We start from the raw sequence: 20,022 nt of genomic DNA, 5'->3' as shown, positions 1-20,022 counted from the left end.
TTGTTTATCTAGTCCTTGGTTGAGGCATATGCAGTTTTTTTGTGAGTGTGTGCCTGTATTGGAGTTTGAAATCAGGGCCAGGGTGCAGTTCCTGAGCTTTTGTGCTTAAGGCTAGCACTCTACCAATTGAGCCATACACCTCTACTTGTGGCTTTTTTATTGATTAATTGAAGATACAAGGGAATTTGTCTGCCCAGGCTGGTTTTGAATCGAGATCCTTAGATCTCAGCCTCTTTTGTAGCTAGGAATACAGGCATGAACTACTAGCACCTGGCTCTCATCCATTTTTATTTCAGCAGTCTTCATGGATGTGAAGTATCTCATTGTGATTTTGGTTTCCATTCCTCAGTGGCCATCTTTTTATGTGCTTATTCCCCATTTGTATATTATCCTTGGAAGAAATATCTATTTAGATCATTTGGCCATTTACAAATTAGGATATTATTTACTTTAAGGGTATGTTTTTTTCAGTAATTGGGTTTGAACTCAGGGCCTCAGGCTTGCTTGGCAGACTTTATCACTTGAGCCATATCCCCAGCCTCTGTGTGTGTGTGTGTGTGTGTGTGTGTGTGTGTGTGTGTGTGTGTGTGTGTGTGTGTGTGTGTGTGTGTGTGTGTGTGTGTGTGTGTGTTTTAGTTACCTTTCTGATAAGGTCTCGTGTGTGTGTGTGTGTGTGTGTGTGTGTGTGTGTGTGTGTGTGTTTTAGTTACCTTTCTGATAAGGTCTCAAGTGTGTGTGTGTGTGTGTGTGTGTGTGATAAGGTCTCAAGTGTGTGTGTGTGTGTGTGTGTGTGTGTGTGTGTGTGTGTGTGTGTGTGTGTGTGTGTGTTTTAGTTACCTTTCTGATAAGGTCTCAAGTTTTTGCCCTGGTTAAACTGGAGCATCACTGATCCTCTTACGTAAGCCTCCCAGTGGTTAGGATCATTGCCTCATGCCACCTCACCTAGCCTCCCTTTTAAATTAGTTAATATTTTGAGTATCTCTTAAGTTGCTCAAGCTAAAAAACCTCCTGCCTCTGCCTTTTTAGTTCTAGGATTATAGGCATGTACCTCCACATTAGTTCCAGCTACACTTTTTTTTGGGTGCTGGTTGAAGGGCTTGAACTCAGGGCCTGGGCACTATTCCTGAGCTTCTTTTTGCTTAAGGCTAGCACTTTACCACTTGGGTCACAGCTCTACTTCCAGCTTTTTGGTGCTTAATTGGAGATGAGTCTTTCTGGAAGTAGTGCTGTGGCTCAAAGTGGTAGAGTGCTAGCTTTGAACAAAAGAGTTCAAGGACAGTGCTCAGGCCTTGGGTTCAAGCCCAATGACTGACAGAAAAAAAAAATTACTCAAATGAAGCCCAAACTCTCCTCTACTTTTGGGCTGGGAATGTAGCTTAGTGTAGAGTGCTTGCCTAACATGCATAAAGCCCTGGGTTCAATTCCTCAGTACCATATAAACAGAAAAAGCTGCAAGTGGCACTGTGGCTCAAGTGGTAGAGTGTTGGCCTTGAGCAAAAAGGAAATTCAGGGACAAGGCCAGGCCCTGAGTTCAAGCCCCAAACTCACAAAAAAAAGTCTTCCGAACTTTCTTTCCTGAGCTGGCTTTAAGCTGCTATCCTCAGATTTCAGCTTCCCAAGTAGCTAAAATTACTGGTATGGGTCACCAGCACAGAGCCCAGCACTCACATTTATTTATTTATTTATTTGTCATGGGGCCTGAACTCTGGGCCTGGGCGCTGTCCCTGAGCTCTTCAGCTCAAGGCTAGCACTCTAGCCCTTGAGCCACAGTGCTACTTCCAGTTTTCTGGTGGTTTATTGGCGATAAGAGTCTAGACTTTCCTGCCCTGGCTGGCTTTGAACTGAGATCCTTAGATCTCAGCCTCCGGAGTAGCTAAGATTACAGGCGTGCGCCATCAGCACTCTCAGCACTCACTTTTTAAAGGCCTAGTCTATACCAGGATTCAAATAGGTACTTTACTTTTCTTTCTTTCTTTCTCTCTCTCTCTCTTTTTTTTTTTTTTTTGGCCAGTTGTGGGCCTTGAACTCTAGGCCTAGGCGCTGTCCCTGAACTCTTCAGCTCAAGGCTAGCGCTCTACCACTTGAGCCATAGCGCCACTTCTAGCTTTTTCTGTTTATGTGGTACTGAGGAATCAAACCCAGGGCCTCATGCTTGCAAGACAAGTACTCTACCACTGAGCCACCTTCCCAGCCCCTCTCTTTCTCTCTTCTTTTTTTCTCCCTTCCTTCTCCCTTTTCTCCTTTTCTCTTTCCCTCTTTCCCTCCTTCCCTCCTTCCCTCCCTCCCTCCCTCCCTCCCTCCCTCCCTTCCTTCCTCCCTCCCTTCCTTCTTCCCTCCCTCCCTCCCTCCCTTCCTTGCTTCCTTCCTTCCTTGCTTCCTTCCTTCCTTCCTTTTTTCCCTGTCCCTCCCTTTCTTTCTTTGCTCTTCTAGAATTGAATCTGAGCCTGACATATGCTAGATCATGCTTTATAATGAAACCACTACCTGGCCCCACTTCTTTATTTAAGCCTAACAAACCCCACATGGTATTATTATACCTTGTTCATAGAAGAGATTGATGATCAGTATTAAAAGTTTGTTTCAAGAAAGTCTCAAGTGATAGGAATCAAGGTTCTAACCATTGTTGGTTCCAGTTCCAATTCTTGTTATTCCTATTATAATTCCTCCCAACCCAATGTTTAACATTGTTAAAGCAGAGCCTGTGTTGGCCTTCCAGTGAAAAGTTCCAGTGAAAGGGAATTCTACACCAACTAGAATATTCTGCTGGTTCATCTAGGTCTCCAATAACACTATACATACTAATTTATTCCAGGAAACATATATGTCATAATAAAACATGTATAAATCAAATAACATATAAATAAATAAAAACTATTCAGAACTTAGTGTCTACTAAGATAACTTTATGTATATAGAAATCATGAATAGCAGCCGGGTGCTGGTGGCTCACGCCTGTAATCCTAGCTACTAAGGAGGCTGAGATCTGAGAATCACGGTTCAAAGCCAGCCCGGGCAGGAAAGACCGTGAGACTCCTATCTCCAATAAACCACCAGAAAACCGGAAGTGGCACTGTAGCTCAAGTGGTAGAGCGCTCGCCTTGAGCTGAAGAGCTGAGGGACAGCACCCAGGCCGAGAGTTCAAGCCCCATGACCAACAACAACAACAAAAAAGAAATCATGAATAGCTAGGACTGGAGGCATGGCCCAGTTGGTAGAATGTTAATCCCTATACCACAAGAAAGCAAGTAGAGAAGAAAGGGAGGGAAGGAAGAAAAAAAAGGGGAAAGAAAAATAAAAGTCACAAGTGACCAGGTGAGATGGTGTACTGCATAGTCCCAGCACTCAAGAGGATGCATTGAGAGTATTGTTGGAGTCCCAGGCATTTGAGACCAGCCTGGACAATTATATTAAAACAAAACAACAATTACAAAAAGAAATGATGGCTAGGTGCCGATGGCTCACACCTATAATCCTAGCTACTCAGGAGACTAAGATCTGAGGATCACGGTTCAAAGCCAACCCTGGCTAGAAAGTCTGGGAGACTCTTATCTCCAATTAACCACCAGAAAACTGGATGCGGTTCTGGGAGGTAGAGCCCTAGCCTGGAGCTGAATTGCTCAGAGACAGGGCCCAAGCCCGAAGTTCAAGCCCCATAACTGACAAAAAAAAAAAAGTCTCACAAAAAGAAATGATGAAGCCAGTCCTTGGTGGCTCACACCTGTAATCCTAGCTACTCAGGAGGCTGAGATCTGAGGATGGAGGTTTGAAGCTAACCTAGGCAGGAAAGTCTGTGAGGCTCTTATCTCTAATTAACAATCAGAAAACTGGAAGTGGTGCTGTGGCTCAGAGTGGTAGAGTGCTAGCCTTGAGCAAAGGAGCTCAGGGACAATGCCCAAGTCCTGACTTCAAGCCCCATTACTGACAGAAGAAAAAAATGAAAAGAAATGATGAGAAATAATCTTTTTGTATGTGTAAGTAATCTCTAAATTTTAGGTGACCTATTCGGTTTTGAGTGTAGCGGGGGTATTCGAGTATAATTTTTTTTTCCAGTCCTGAGGTTTGAACTTAGCACCTGGGCACTATTCCTGAGCTTCTTTTGCTCAAGGCTAGCACTCTACCACTTTAGACACAGTACCACTTGAACTCAGGGTCTGGGCTCTGTCCCTGAGCCTCTTTGTGCTCAAGGCTAGTGCTCTACCACCTGAGCCACAGTGCCATTTTGGCTTTTTCTTTTCTGTTTCTTTTTTTTTCTTTTTCTTTTTTGTCTGTCCTAGGGCTTGAACTCTGGGCCTGGGCACTGTCCCTGAGCTCTTCTGCTCAAGGTGAGCACTCTACCACTTGAGCCACAGTGCCACTTCCAGTTTTCTGGTACTTAACTGGAGATAAGAGTCTCATGGAGGTCTGGGAAGGGTGGCTCAGTGGTAGCGTGCTTGCCTTGCATGCATGAAGGCCCTGGGTTTGATTCCTCAGCATCACATAAGCAGAAAAAGCCAGAAGTGGCGCTGTGGCTCAAGTGGTAGAGTGCTATCCTTGAGCTGAAGATCTGAGGGACAGCGCCCAGGCCCAGAGCTTAGGTCCCATGACTGGCAAAAAAAAAAAAAAAAAAAAAAAAGATTCTCATGGACTTTCCTGGCTTGGGCTGGCTTTGAACCTCAATCCTCACATTTTAGCCTCCCAAGTAGCCACAGGTACCCAGCTTACTTCCAGCTTTTTCTATTTATATGGTACTGAAGAATTGAACCCAGGTATTCATGCATGCTAGGCAAGCAATCTACTACTAAGCCATATTCCCAGCCCCTCAGCTGTAAAGTTTAAGGAATGGTTTCTGGAAATATTGATAGTACTTTACATATTAACCTTTTTCCTAAATTGGGTGGAAAGTTGGTTAATCCATAACTTGATAAGCTTTTCAAAACAAGATAAAGGGATTGTGACCTTTGGGAACCTGCCTGGACATTGCCACACAACAGAGATACTTTGTACTGTGGAAAGTGCTGCTTCTACCAGTGATTACTTTATCATATACAGTGAAGTGGCAGGCTTGAGAAGGGTGCAGTGGTGTTTAAATGTGAAAAAACTGGACCATCAATAAAATGAAATTCGCTTGTAGAGAACTGGTTGTGGCCACTTGATTTTAGTTTATTCATTCACATTGTGTGTGTGTGTGTGTGTGTGTGTGTGTGCGTGCGTGTGTGCGCGCGTGCGCGCATGCACGTGCACCAGTACTGGAGCTTAAACTCAGGGCCTGGACATTGTCACTTAGATTTTACACTCACTGGCTTTTTTTTGTTGTTGTTGTTAATACACTTTCTGGCTTTTTAGTGGTTAACTGAAGATAAATTGGCTTTTTAGTGGTTAACTGAAGATAAATGTCTTACCAACTTCCTGCTCAGGCTGGCTTTGAACAGTGATCTTCAGATCCCAGCCTCCTGAGATGTTAGGATTAAGGATGTGAGCCACCACTGCCCAGCATTCATTCAGGGTTTTTTTTTGTTTTGTTTTGTTTTGTTTTTACCAGTCATGGAGCTTGAACTCAGGGCCTGCATACTGTCCCTGAGCTTCTTTTGCTCAAGACTAGTACTCTTATCATTTGAGCCACAGCACCACGTCTGGCTTTTCTGTTTATGTGGTACTTAGGAATTGAACCCAGGGTTTCATGCATGCTAAGCAAGACTCTACCACGGAGCCACATTCCTAGCCTCATCATTCAGATTATTTTTTTAAGCCAAGATGGTAGACTAGATAATTCTTTTCAAATGGAAAAGGATTGAGAAGGGATTTTCTCTTCTACTTAGTAACTGTATACCAAATGCTTCTTCTGGGTTGAGAATACAAAGATTTTCTTTTTTTCTTTTTTGTTTGTCATGGGGCTTGAAGTCAGGGCCTGGGCATTGTTCCTGAGCCTTTTTGCTCAAGGTTAGCCACAGTTTGAGCCACAGTGCCACTCCAGGTTTTCTGGTGGTTCATTGGAAATAAGAATCTCACAGACTTTCCTGTCTGGGCTGGCTTGGAACCAATCCTTAGATTTTAGCCTCCTGAGTAGTTAGGACTACAGGGGTGAGCCACTGGTGCCTGGCTCTTTCGGGCTTCTTATGACATGCTTTTCTGTACTCAGCAGCAGCAGGTGCTTTAGAAGCCTGTCCCAGACTTTTAGACAGACTTCTAAATAGTGGGGTTCCAGAGGACAGGTTCACCATTATAACATTTGCCTCAAACATGTCTTACCTGACGTATAGCAAACAGACATCAGATGTTTATGAATTGTCAAGAGGAATGAAAGGGAAGGGAAAGAAGAAATGGGTTGAAGTGTGGGTATAACTGGTCTCAGGCAAGAAGCCCACCTCAGGGGATATGGCCACTCACTACATTAAATGCCAGTTAGAGACCAGCACTGGTCAAGGTCAGAGAATGAAGAGGATAGAAAGCATTTCAATTTATCTTGGAGGTATAAATATCTTGGAGGTAGAGGAAGAATTAGGGTTGAAGGGGTTTATAATCTTGGCAAAGTATGTTATGGTTGATCAAGATCTCTGGATTGGTGGGTCAGATTTTATCACATGGAGAAAGTCTTTGTATCCTGGTGACTGGTTTTATCTTAGCCTTGTGGATTTTTATCACTGATAAAGAGTTCATAGGGCCGAGAGAAGGTGGCTCACACCTATAATCCTAGCTACTCTGGAGGCTAAGATCTGAGGATCAAAGTTCAAAGCCAGCCCAGGCAGGAAAGTCCGTGAGACTCTTATCTCCAATAAACCACTCGAAAACCAGAAGTGGCTCTGTGGCTCAAGTGGTAGAGTGCTCGCCTTGAGCTGAAGAGCGCAGGGACAGCGCCCAGGCCCAGAGTTCAAGCCCACAACCGACAAAAAAAAAAAAAAAAAAAAAGCATTTATGGGAGAGAATAACTCAGAGTGAAGGAGAGAGCTGTGCCTTGGAGGCAAGTATGCTTTTTTATCTTGCTTTTAGTTATCCTTTGGACATTTGCTGGCTCAAGTAGTGCCCATGCTTTTAGCCAAAGCAGTTTTTCTTTTTTTTTTGGCCAGTCCTGGGGCTTGAACTCAGGGCCTAGGCGCTGTCCCTGAGCTTCTTTTGCTCAAGGCTAGCACTCCACTTGAGCCACTTCCCGCTTTGTTTATGTGCTACTGAAGAATCAAACCCAGGGATTCATGCATGCTAGGCAAGCACTCTACCACTAAGCCACATTTCCAGCTGGAGCCAAAGCAGTTTCTAATACTTGTCATAAGAGGAGATGAAAGGAAAGGCGAGCAAGCTGGGAGGAAGGAGAGCTGAAGGAGCAGCTGCTGTGCTTCTTCCTAGCAAACATACCCTTCCTGCTGCTTCCTGGTCTTTTCCCTGCCTGCACTGGCTAATGGAGGTTTGACAGTATTTATCTAGCAGCCTAAAGTGTCCTCTTCCTCAGAATCCATGGAAGTATGGTCCACAGATGAATCGGTTCCATAAACAATGAGCAGTTTTTTATTTATCTTGCATTGTAGGTGAACAATAAAACTGAAGTGTAATCTTTGCTTGCTTACTCCCCAGTCCCTGGAATTCTGTTGTGATTCCCATCATCTCACTGGACTCTTGCAGTAACTTCAGTTAATCTCCCTACTTCCCACTTGTCCTATTTTCCAGTTGACAGCCAGATTTACTTTTCAAAACATATAAAGTAGATCATATGCTACTATTCTCTTTATTGCACTAAAACTAGACACTTTTTAAAAATGTGATACTGAGAATCCAGGGTCTTGTGCCTGCACAAACTCTATCCCTGAACTCTAACCTAGCCCTTAGAACCAAAACTCCTAGAACCGAGAGTATAACTCAATGGTAGAACACTTGCTTGTATTTATGATGCTTTGAGTTTGAGCCCAGTACTACAAAAACAATAAAAAAATACTGAAAGGTCTGACTATGATCTGTAAAGGGAATTGCTATGTGCCCCTTGTGTTTTTCTGGCCTTTCTCCTCTGTTCCAGCTGTACTGGTTTTATATTTTCTTTAACTGTCAAGCTACTTTGCACCTTATGGTCTTTATTTATTTTTTTGGGTCCGGTCGTGGGGCCTGAACTCTGGGCCTGGGAGCTGTCCCTCAGCTCTTCAGCTCAAGGCTAGCGCTCTACCACTTGAGCCACAGCGCCACTTCCGGCCTTTTTCTTTTTGCTTATGTGGTGCTGAGGAATCGAACCCAGGGCCTCAGGCATGCAAGGCAAGCACTCTACCACTGAGCCACCTTCCCAGCCCCCTTATAGTCTTTATACCTAAGGTCCTCCAGGCTAGAATTGGCTTCCTTATCTGAATCACCTAGGGCCAGCTTATTTACATAGTTTAAGATCTAATTTAAATGTCGCCTCTCCTGAGAGGCCTTACTGGACCACTAGACAGGAATTGCAACATCTCTGTTCCTAGGGTTTTCGAAAACTACTGTGTTATAAATGTTGAGAACTCCTACCTATGTGATTCAGTGAATAAAAACAAATGGCTTCTATGCTTCCTTTAGAACACATCAGATTAAGGCTGTACCCACCAGCTCTGCAGGCAGCGGGTTCAAGGCAGACTTTATCTTCAAGGAGATCGAAAAGAAGCTTGAAGAGGTAAGAGTTGTGTAAAACATTATGGAGTCTTTTGAAGTCAGGAAGTGACACAGGTGCCTGGTATTGACATGAGGTTCACAAGTTGAAATGGATGTCCTGTTGTGAAGTATTGAACTTCTTTTAGATTTCTAAGTGTCTATTAGGCTTCCTTATAATTCTAGTAAGGTTGCCATTTCATGAGTGTAAAAATATCCAGATGTAAGTTAAAAAGTTATAGTAAATATTTTTTCAAAATAGACACTCTTGGCTAGTGGGTCAACCCATAGCTGAATGCAGTGGTTCATGCCTGTAATCCCAACTATTTGGGAGGTGAAAGTTGGTATGAACAGGGATTCCAGTCAGCCTAAGCCGAAAAGTTCTTGAGAGTCCATCTCAACCAAAAGAAGCTGGGTACAGGGGCTGGGAAGGTGGCTCAGTGGTAGAGCGCTTGCCTTGCATGCCTGAGGTCCTGGGTTCGATTCCTCAGCACCATATAAGCAAAAAGAAAAAAAGCCGGAAGTGGCGCTGTGGCTCAAGTGGTAGAGCGCTAGCCTTGAGCTGACGAGCTGAGGGACAGCACCCAGGCCCAGAGTTCAGGCCCCACGACTGGACCCCCCCCCAAAAAATAAATAGTATAATAATTAGGGTAAGGGCATGACTCAGTGGTAGAGCAGCTACCTAGCAAGCTTGAGACCTTGAGTTCTAGTACTGCCCCCCTGCCAAAAAAAAAAAAAAGGATTTTACTTTAAATTGTTCCAAAGAATATTTTATTTGAGCCCTTAGTGTAATAATAATGATATAAAAATCTTTTCTAGAAAGGAATCAATTACAGTTGCCTTTTCAAGTTAGACTTTAATTTATATCTTTTTTTTTTTTTTTTTAATAAAGATTATTAGCCAGGTGCCAGTGGCTCATACTTGTAGCCCTAGCTACTCATGAAGCTGATATCTAAGTATCCTGGTTCAAAGCCAGCTCAGGCAGGAAAGTCCTTGAGACTATTTTCTCCAATAAACTACAAAAAAGCTGAAAGCAGAGCAAAGGCGCAAGTGAAGAGTGCTAGCCTTGAGCACAAAAGCTCAGAGATAGTACCCAGGCCCAGAGTTCAAGTCTCAGGACAAGCACAGAAAAAGAAAGAGAAAGAAAAAAAGAAAGAAAGAAAAAAAGAAAGGAAGGAAGGAAGGAAGAAGGAAAGAGAATTAATAAAAAATTCACTGAATTTTTATAAAAAATATAAAATATAAAAAAATAACAATTTTAAGCCAAGGACATAGGGTTCAGGCCTATAATTATAGCTACTCAGGAGGCTGAGATCGGAGGATCACAGTTCAGAGCCAGCCGGGGCAGGAAAGTGTGTGAGACTTTTATCTTCAATAAACCACTAGAAAACTGGAAGTGGTATTGTTGCTGAAGTGGTAGAGCACTAGCCCTGAGCTGAGGAGCTAAGTGACAGTGCCCAGGCCCAGGGTACAAGCTCCCCATGACCACCACCACCAACAAAATAATAATAATATTAAGCCAAGCACATAAGATTCAGGCCTATAATCCTAGCTACTCAGGAGGCTGAGATCTGAAGGTCAAGGTTCAAAGCTAACCTGGGCAAACAAACTGGGAGACTCTTCTCCAATTCACCAACAAAATGCTGGAAGTGGAAATGTGGTTCATGGGGTAGGGCACATGGTATGAACAGAAAAAGCCAGTCTGGAAGAAGCTCTAAGTTCAAATACCAGTACCAGGAAAAACACAATTAAAAATTTTTTTAAAATGATTTAAAATTTCCTCAGATTCTACCAGAGTTCACTAAACTATTATTAACACTAGTGAACATTCTTGCAGTAATCTCTCTCTGTGTATGAATTTACAAATTTACAAAACTAGGATCATATAGTACTTACTGGGTTTTTGTTATGCTACTATTTTTTTGTTCATAGTTCATAGGACATAAACTATGCCTCCATATACCTCCAGTTCTAATATTGTATTACTTTTTTTTATTTTTATTTTTATTTTTGGGTCCGGTCGTGGGTCTGAACTCTGGGCCTGGGCAGTGCCCTCAGCTCTTCAGCTCAAGGCTAGCGCTCTACCACTTGTGCCACAGCACCACTTCCGGCTTTTTTCTTTTTGCTTATGTGGTGCTGAGGAATCGAACCCAGAGCCTCATGCATGCAAAGGCAAGTGCTCTACCACTGAGCCATCTTCCCAGCCCTGTATTACTTTTTGTGTGTTTGTGTGTCAGTTCTGGGGCACTGTCTCTGAGCTTCTTTTGCTTAAGGCTATGGCTCTACCAACTTGAACCACAGTGCCATTTCCATCTTTTTCTGAGTAGCTTATTAGAGATGAGTCTCAAGGACTTTTCTGCCCCAGCTGGCTTTGAACTTTGATTTTCAGATCTCAGCCTTCTGAATAGCTAGGAATACAGCTGTGAGTCACTAATACTTGGCTTTACTATTTTTATGTACCATTATTAGGGTTTTTTTTTTTTTTTTAAATATAAGCCTTGTAGCTTGAACTCAGAGCCTGGGCACTGTCCTTGATCTTTTGTGCTCAAGGGTAGTGCTCTACTACATGAGCCATAGCTCCACTCTCAGCTTTTTGGTGGTTAATTGGATATAAGAGTCTCACAGTCAGGGCTGGGAAGGTGGCTCAGTGGTAGAGCTCTTGCCTTGCAGGCCTGAGGCCCGGGGTTCGATTCCTCAGCACCACATAAGCAAAAAGCCAGAAGTGGCTCTGTGGCTCAAGTCGTAGAGTGCTAGCCTTGAGCTGAAGAGCTGAAGGACAGCTCCCAGGCCCAGAGTTCAGGCCCCACGACTGGACCCCGCCCCCCCCCCCAAAAAAAAAGAGTCTCACAGTCAGGGCTGGGAAGGTAGCTCAGTGGTAGAGCGCTTGCCTTGCATGCATGAGGCCCTAGGTTCGATTCTCAGCACCACATAAGCAAAAAGAAAAAAGCTGGAAGCGGCACTGTGGCTCAAGTGGTAGAGTGCTAGCCTTGAGCTGAAGAGCTGAGGGACAGCGCCCAGGCCCAGAGTTCAGGCCCCATGACCGGACCCCCCCCCAAAAAAAAGAATCTCACAGTCTTTCCTGCCTAGGTAGCAGGAAGAGCAATTCTCAGATCTCAGTCTCCTAAATAGTTAGGATTATAGACATGAATCACTAGTGCCCATCCATTATTACTTTTGTGTAGGAAACATAGTAAAATAATCTTAACAGTAACTCTAAAAAGAGACTTATTCTTTCCTGGCAAAATATGATACAGATTTTATTTTTTTTTTAATGCTGGGGCATTTAGGGGATTTCATTATTGATTTAGCTTTGAGATCATATACAAGGTATCTTCACAGCCAATGATCACAATTCAATGTACATATCTGAGAAGATGAATAGAGTAGGCTGAAATAAACCAAAGGATTCATGAAGTTTCAGCTGTGTATTTCACTCCTGTCAGAGTGAAAAGCAAACTCCCTTATTGTAGGTCATAATGGGATTTCTTAACATGTGAGGCAATTGCTCTGTGGGTGCAAGGCAGCTGATGTCACTGATGTCTTATGAAAGAACTGCACATTTCCAGAACTTTCATAATAATTAAACATCTTTCTGAAGTGGGGCAGAGCCAGGCTGGTAGCTACAGGCCAGGGCACAGGTCCAAGGCTGTCAGGAGATCATCTTTGGGGATGTATCTACACAGGGCTATCTGATGTTTTATAGCCCTCTGTTTTCTGCTGATAAAAAGTTCCATGGCCATCACTACAGATTCTAATCATTCTTTTCCATACATAGTACATGCTTGCACATGTATCACAAGTAATGTAACCTATCATGAATATCAGGTTGTGTTGAAATTTTGTAAGTAGGGCATGTACTGTAGTAATTTATTTTGGCATTTACCTTTAAAAGGAACTCAAAGGGCTGGGAATGTGGCTTAGTGGTAGAGTGCTTGCCTAGCATGCATGAAGCCCTGGATTCGATTCCTCACTACCACATAAAAGAGCCAGAGGCAGTGCTGTGGTTCAAGTGGTACAGTGTTGACCTTGAGCAAAAGAAGCTCAGGGATAGTGCCAGGCCCTGAGTTCAAGGCCAGGACTGGCAAAAAGAAAAAAAAAAAAAGGAACTTATACCAGTATCAACTTAGTTTAAATAATGAAGGAAGTTAATTTGATGGATAGTTAGACATACAATTTATATTTAATGCAGTGTGCCAGACTCTCACTAGAGACAGTTTTTGTAACTTACAAACATAACAATGTATGAGAGCAATCTTCTCCTATACTGTAGTGGCTGGCGTGAAAAAAAATCCTTGCAGCCAGGTGCCAGTGGCTCATGCTTGTAATCCTAGCTACTCAGGAAGCTGAGATCTGAGGATCACGGTTCAAAGCCAGCCCTGGCAGGAAACTCCATGAGACTCTTAACTCCAATAAACCACTCAGAAAACCAGAAGTGGTGCAGTGACTCAAAGTGGTAGAGCGCTAGCCTTCAGCTGAGGGACAGCATTCAGGTCCAGAGTTCAAGCCCCATGACCACCACCATCACCACCACCACCAACAAAAATCCCTGCCACCTTAGTAGGAAAAAAAAAAAATCTCAGCCTGGTACCAGTGGCTCACAACTATAATCCTAGCTACTTAGGAGGCTGATTTCTGAGGATCGTGGTTCAAAGTCAGCCCAGGCAGAGAAATTCAGGAGACTCTTATCTTTAAATTAACTACCACACTGGGAGTGGCCCTATGGCTCAAAAGTGGTAGAGTGTCTTGAACAAAAAAGCTCAGGGTCAGTGTCCAGTCCCTGAGTTAAGCCCTATGACTCCTTTTCCCCTTTAAAAAAAAAAAAAATCTCATCCTGTATTTTGAGCATGTGTCCACTGGAAATGAAGGAGGACTGCACTTTAATTAAAAAAAAATATTCAACTCGAGTCTAAAAGAAAATCAAATGAAAAGATTAGAGATTATCTACTTTCAGGTCTGAAATAGGGCCACAGATGGATCATGTTGAAAATGTCATTATTGGGACTAACAAAGCAGTGCTGTTTTATTTTGCAGTATACTTTTAGCTCCGCAATGGTATGCCTCTTGCTTCCATGTTAATTCTTTTCTTTTTTATAACCTCAACCCCACCAACCTTATCCCTTGTCTCTTTTCTCTTCCCACGATTGTCGGTTTCCTGTGTTTGCAGCAGTAGAAAGTGGAAGTCTTGGAATCTTTTGTCAATTCATGCATTTTCTGCATTAGCAAAGGCAGCCTGGCAAGAGATTTTATTTCCACTTTTGCATGTGTTAGCAATACTCCATTGCCCTTCTTTGAATTCTGTCGTTAATTTTTTTGTTCCTATTAAGTTTACAACAGGACCTACTCCTTGACCTTTTGCCCACTCAGAAAGAACTTTTCTTTCCATAAGGAAGCACTTGGAACTTTCTTAATACTTAGAGCTCCAGTTTCACAACTCTGTTTTCTTTTCTTTTAAACTCTCTCCCTCCTCCTCATTCCTTTTCTTACGAACTCTCACTCCTACTACAAATGGATGTGGTTTTATAGGAGAGTTCAGTTGGATCTCAAAAAGAAATAGCAAGTGCAAGTGAATCTACATCTGTTCAAGGCGGCAGGAATTTCTCTTTGAGTACACAAGTAGAGTTTCTAAATGTTTGCTCATGTTTTCCTGCACTGACTTGTTGCTCATAGCTGTCATCCTGAGGTACTTCACAAGAAATGACGCAGTGCATTCTGGAGTTGTTATTTATGGGCCCCTAACCCCAGAGGAAACTGGTCTAGTGCCTCACATCAACATTAACCCCTTTTTCCAGGTTATCTTTGCAGAACCTTGAGAGAAGATTTTAGGGAATGGGAGAAAAAAAAATAAACTTTCTGTAGTAGTAGATCCGACTTACTGTCATACATTCAAGTTTGAAAGTACTGATGTAAGTCACAGTTACAGTATGGAAATAACATTTTTTTTTTCGGTCATGGGGCTTGAACTCTGGGCCTGGGCACTGTCTCTCTGCTCTTCAGATCAGGGTAAATGCTCTACCACTTGAGCCACAGTGCCACTTCCTGGAAAGAACATTGAACTTGGAATTTTACCAGTCTAGGATCCTGAGTGTTAGTAGCTCACAGAATCCTAGTTACTTGCCAGGCTGAGATCTGGAAGATCACAGTTTGAGACCATAGCTAAATGTGGTAGTACATACTTGTTAATTTAACTAGCAGGAAGCTGAGATTGGGAGTGGCACCCTTTCCAACCCACAAAGGTCTGTGGGACTATTATCTCCGTGGAGGAAGCTGGGCATGGTGGTGTGTGCTTGTCCTAGCTATGGTAAGAAGTGTAAAATGGAGGATCACAGGCCAGGACAAGAAGTGAGGTGCTGTCTCAAAAATAACCAATTCAAAAAGAGGTTGGAGGGATAGTTCGGTGATACTGTACCTGCCTAGTAAGCATGAGGCCCTGAGTTCAAATCCCAGTACTGAAAAAAAATAAAAACATGGCAACAACAACAAAAAAAATAAGCTGGAGTTGAATTTGGGTGTCACTACTTATTAGCTCTCAAGGAAGGGAACATATTGTTTAGTGGGAAGAAACACATGGAAATTTTTTTTCCAGAAAAAGTGACAGCCCTAACAAGAAACATATGTGCATGTACGAAGGACCACAAAGTAATGGAAACAGAAGCCTTCCCAAAGGAATTAGATGTGAGGTATAACTAGCTTGGTGGAGTCAAGGTGGGTCAGGAAACAGGAGAAGGTAGTCTGGGATGGGTATGAGCAAATGGGGACAACTTGATACATATAGGCAAATGATCAGTATTAGAACCAAAAGTGGTAGAGAGAATATTCTTTAGATCGTGAAGATTCTTGAGTGTTACATAAAGACAGATTTCACCTGTTAGCTATGGGGACCATGTATGAAATTCAGGCATAAAAGAATTAGTGGGATGTGTTAGATAAAGTCCTTGGCAGCAGTACAGAAAATAATCTGAAGGGTTCATAACCTTTATGAGAGTCAGCTGCTTTTTCCACTTAATGAACTAATGTTAATGCTAGCCCAACTATATGTTTTTATGAACATTAAAGGAATTATGTAGGTGAAAGTACTCCCATTGATTAACATTTTTTGTGTTCCTGGGGCTTGAACTCTGGGCCTAGATGCTACTCCTGAGTGTTTTTTGCTCAAGGCTAGCACTCTTCCACAGCTCCACTTCTATTTTATTGTAGTTAATTGGAAACGTCACTCACCAGCTTTCCTTCCCCCGCTGGCTTCAAATCATAATCCTCAGATCTTAGCCTCCCTGAGTAGCTAGGATTACAGGCATGAACCACCAGCAACCATTGATTAATTTTTTTTTTTTTTTTGGTTGTAGGGCTTGAACTCTGGCCTCTATCATTCTCTGTTAAACTACTCCCCACTAATTGAAGCAATTTCAACAGGTTTTGTTGTTCTTTTTTTTTTTTTTTTTTTTTGGGTCCGGTCGTGGGGCCTGAACTCTGGGCTTGGGCACTGTCCCTCAGCTCTTCAGCTCAAGGCTAGCGCTCTACCACTTGAGCCACAGCACCACTTCCGGCTTTTTTCTTATATGGTGCTGAGGAATCGAACCCAGGGCCTCAGGCATGCAAGGCAAGCGCTCTACCACTGAGCCAACTTCCCAGCCCCCAGGTTTTGTTGTTCTATTTTCTTTCTTTCTTTTTTTTTTGGTAGGGGGGATCCGGTCGTGGGGCCTGAACTCTGGGCCTGGGTGCTGTCCCTCAGCTCTTCAGCTCATGGCTAGTGCTCTACCACTTGAGCCACAGCGCCACTTCCGGCTTTTTTTTCTTTGTACTTATGTGGTACTGAGGAATCGAACCCAGGACCTCATGCATGTAAGGCAGGCTCTCTACCACTGAGCCACCTTCCCAGCCCCTGTTGTTCTATTTTCATATATGCATATAAACTACTTGAACTATATTCATTATCCATCTATCTATCTATCTATCTATCTATCTATCTATCTATCTATCTATCTATCTATCTATCTATCTATATCTATCTACCTACCTAAGTATTGTAATCCTGGGACTTGAACTCAGGGCCTGGGTACTGACCCTGAGCCTTTTCACTCAAGGCTAGCACTCTACCACTTTGAGCCACAATGCCACTGCCAGTTTTCTGGTAGTTAATTAGAGATAAGCGTCTTACAGACTTTTCTGCCCAGGCTAGCTTTGAAGCTCAGATCTCAGCTTCCTGAGTAGCTAGGATTACAGATGTGAGTCATTGACACCCAGTACCTGGAAGTTATTTTGTTTTTTTTTTTTTTTTGGTTGGTCATGGAGCTTGAACTCTGGGCTTGGCCGCTGTCCCTGTGCTCTTCAGTTAATTGGAGATAAGATGGATTTTCCTGCCCAGGCTGCTTTGAACCGTTATCCTCAGATCTCAGCCTCCTGAGTAGCTATATTTAAAGGCATGAGCCCCCAGCACCTGGCTTAGTTCTCCCTCTTGATAATGAGGCAAACACAAAATATTTGCATCTATCCCAGAAAGGGTAGGAGGCAGTGCTCATTGTGTGTCTCTGTGACCAGTCCATATGCAAAAGATTTGGCAATGAAAATCATAAAGCTTCAGTGACATGAAAGAGTAATTGAGCTCTACTGAAGAAACCAAGTGAGAACAAAAGAATTAACACCAACACTGGATGGCTCAACAAGGGTCCTGACTTTTGCCCCCACCTTCTCTGTGCCAGGCCTATATTCTAGATTTTAAATATAGATTTTATATATTATAGATTTTAAACATAACCCATAGATCAAGCCTTGTGATCCTAGCTACTCAGGAGACTGAGCTCTGGGATTGTGGTTCAAAACCAGTATGTGCAGGATAGTCTGTGATACTCTTATCTCTAATTAACCAACAAAAATCTGGAAATGGAGCTGTTGGCTCAAGCTGTAGAGCACTAGCCTTGAGCAAAAAAACTCAGAGGTAGTACCCAGGCCCTGAGCTTAAAAGCCCCAGGACCAGCATTAAAAAAAAAAAAAAGAAAGAAAAAGAAATGTAGATAGAATAGTATAAATGTAGTTTAGATGATACTCTTGAGGGAAAAGTCTAGAGAAAAGATATATGAGCTAGGTCATCAAGGGCCCTTCTTTTTAAGTTTTTTTTTTTTTTTTTTTTTTTGTCAGACGTGGGCCTGAACTCGGCCTGGGTGCTGTCCCTCAGCTCTTCAGCTCAAGGCTAGCGCTCTACCACTTGAACCACAGTGCCACGTCTGACTTTTTTTGCTTATGTGATGCTAAGGAATTGAACCAACGTCCTCATGTATGCAAGGCAACCACTCTATCACTGAGCTACCTTCCCAGCTCCATCAAGGGCCCTTCTTAAGTGGGTTTCCGTTTGGTAGGCCTAGAGAGTCTTTGAAGGGCCTGTTAACCAAATGTATGGTAGAATGATATTCTTTTTTTTTTTTTTTTTGGTCCGGTTGTGGGGCCTGAACTCTGGGCCTGAGCACTGTCCCTCAGCTCTTCAGCTCAAGGCCAGTGCTCTACCACTTGAGCCACAGCGCCACTTCCGGCTTTTTTCTTTTTGCTTATGTGGTGCTGAGGAATCGAACCCAGGGCCTCAGGCATGCAAGGCAAGCGCTCTACCACTGAGCCAACTTCCCAGCCCCTGATATTCTTATTTTAGTTTATGTTTATAGAAATTACTCTTTCATTGGGAAGAAACAATGACATCCCTTCTTTAGACCAAGATAAAGGGAACAATTTCTGCTCCAGACCTCCAGTACATACAGGCTAGAGAAAAGATGGAATAGTGTAGGGAAATAGAAAGGGACATAAGCATCCTTTGCTGCTTTTTCAGTATCCCTCCTTTTTTTTTGGTCCGGTCATGGGGCCTGAACTCTGGGCCTGGGCACTTCTGGGCCTGGGCGCTGTCCCTCAGCTCTTCAGCTCAAGGCTAGCGCTCTACCACTTGAGCCACAGTGCCGCTCCCGGCTTTTTTTTTTTTTTCTTTTTTCTGCTTATGTGGTGCTGAGGAATGGAACCTAGGGCCTCATGCATGCAAGGCAAGCACTCTACCACGGAGCCACCTTCCCTGCCCTCAAGGACAACTTTTTAAACTTTGTTTTGCTTTTGGCTTGTTTTTGTGTTCCAGAATCATAGAACCTAAGCTGTAAGGTTGGAGTAGAATGGAAAGAAAAGCTGAGGAACTAAAGGAGTCTGTAATACCTTCCAGACTTCTAGCTTAAACTAGTATACGGTGCTGAGTCTCTGATAGCTTTCCTATTACAAACGAGTTCAAGTGGCTACTCATGCTTACTAACTGTTAAATATGTATGAGTGTTATGTTCCCCTGTTCTGTACTCTAAAACAAGAATACCTACATTTGCTGTGTTAGTTACCATAGAAAACCTTTTAGGAGCCGTGTGTGTGTGTGTGTGTGTGTGTGTGTGTGTGTGTGTGTGTGTGTGTGTGTGTGTGTGTGTGTGTGTGTGTGTGTGTGTGTGTGTGTGTGTGTGTGTGTGTGTGTGTGTGTGTGTGATGCTGGAATAGAAAACCTTTTAGGAGGTGTGTGTGTGTGTGTGTGTGTGTGTGTGATGCTGGAATAGAAAACCTTTTAGGAGGGGTGTGTGTGTGTGTGTGTGTGTGTGTGTGTATGTGTGTGTGTGTGTGTGTGTGTGTGATGCTGGACCCCCCAGGCCCAGAATTTTTTTTTTTTTTTTTTTTTTTGTCGGTCGTGGGGCTTGAACTCTGGGCCTGGGCGCTGTCCCTCAGCTCTTCAGCTCAAGGCGAGCGCTCTACCACTTGAGCTACAGCGCCACTTCCGGTTTTCTGGTGGTTTATTGGAGATAGGAGTCTCACGGTCTCTTCTGCCTGGGCTGGCTTTGAACCGCGATCCTCAGATCTCAGCCTCCTGTGTAGCTAGGATTACAGGCGTGAGCCACCAGCGCCCGGCCCCAGAATATTTTTAATTAAAGGATACATTACAGAGCTCAGTGCAAGAAAGAAAAATTATTTTGTGCTGAGAAGAGGAACCACTTGGAATGCATGACTGTTTTTGATAGATTGAGTTTATAATGTGTGGCAGTTGTGTAGGTTTGCAACTAATGAAAGAAGTCCAAACCAAAGACAGTGACTTGGGAACCATTAGAATAATGGGGTAGCAAAGTGAAACCTTTGGCACAAAATGAAATGGATTAGGCAGAATATATAAAGAAATCTGCTTTTTAGTTTTTCTCAACTAATCTTTCTTATAAGACAGCCATGTACATGGGACAAGATTTTGCTTCCATTTCTCTTTTCCCTCAAATAGGAGTATTGTGAGCTACCCAAGTTAAGGGGAGGGGACCAGGGATGACTAAAGCAACAGCCTTAGGACAAGTGGATCTCAATAGAAGAAGGTCTGTTCTTCCACTGACTCTGATAGATGTCCTCCACTCCCCCGCCTCCCCACCTGGTGCAGAATTCAGTGGGACAACAAAGAGAAGTAAAGTTATGACAACAGATAGAAGA

At 43.2% G+C, this 20,022-nt stretch overlaps 1 protein-coding gene across 1 annotated transcript in view; it reads left to right on the top strand.

The window, feature by feature from the left end:
* Window positions 1–20,022, top strand: part of Scp2 (sterol carrier protein 2) — a 77,415-nt gene that overhangs the window by 44,992 nt on the left and 12,401 nt on the right. Inside the window, exon 13 of the mRNA XM_069987208.1 lies at window positions 8,497–8,590. Coding sequence (XP_069843309.1) covers window positions 8,497–8,590 — 94 coding nt within the window. The remainder of the gene's footprint in view (window positions 1–8,496; window positions 8,591–20,022) is intronic.

The sequence above is a fragment of the Dipodomys merriami genome, unplaced genomic scaffold, assembly GCF_024711535.1.
Source record: "Dipodomys merriami isolate MVZ:Mamm:240054 unplaced genomic scaffold, mDipMer1.0.p SCAF_34, whole genome shotgun sequence".
Taxonomy (NCBI): domain Eukaryota; kingdom Metazoa; phylum Chordata; class Mammalia; order Rodentia; family Heteromyidae; genus Dipodomys; species Dipodomys merriami.
The sequence above is the reverse complement of the archived record's forward strand: the minus strand, read 5'-3'. Positions and strand labels throughout refer to the sequence as shown.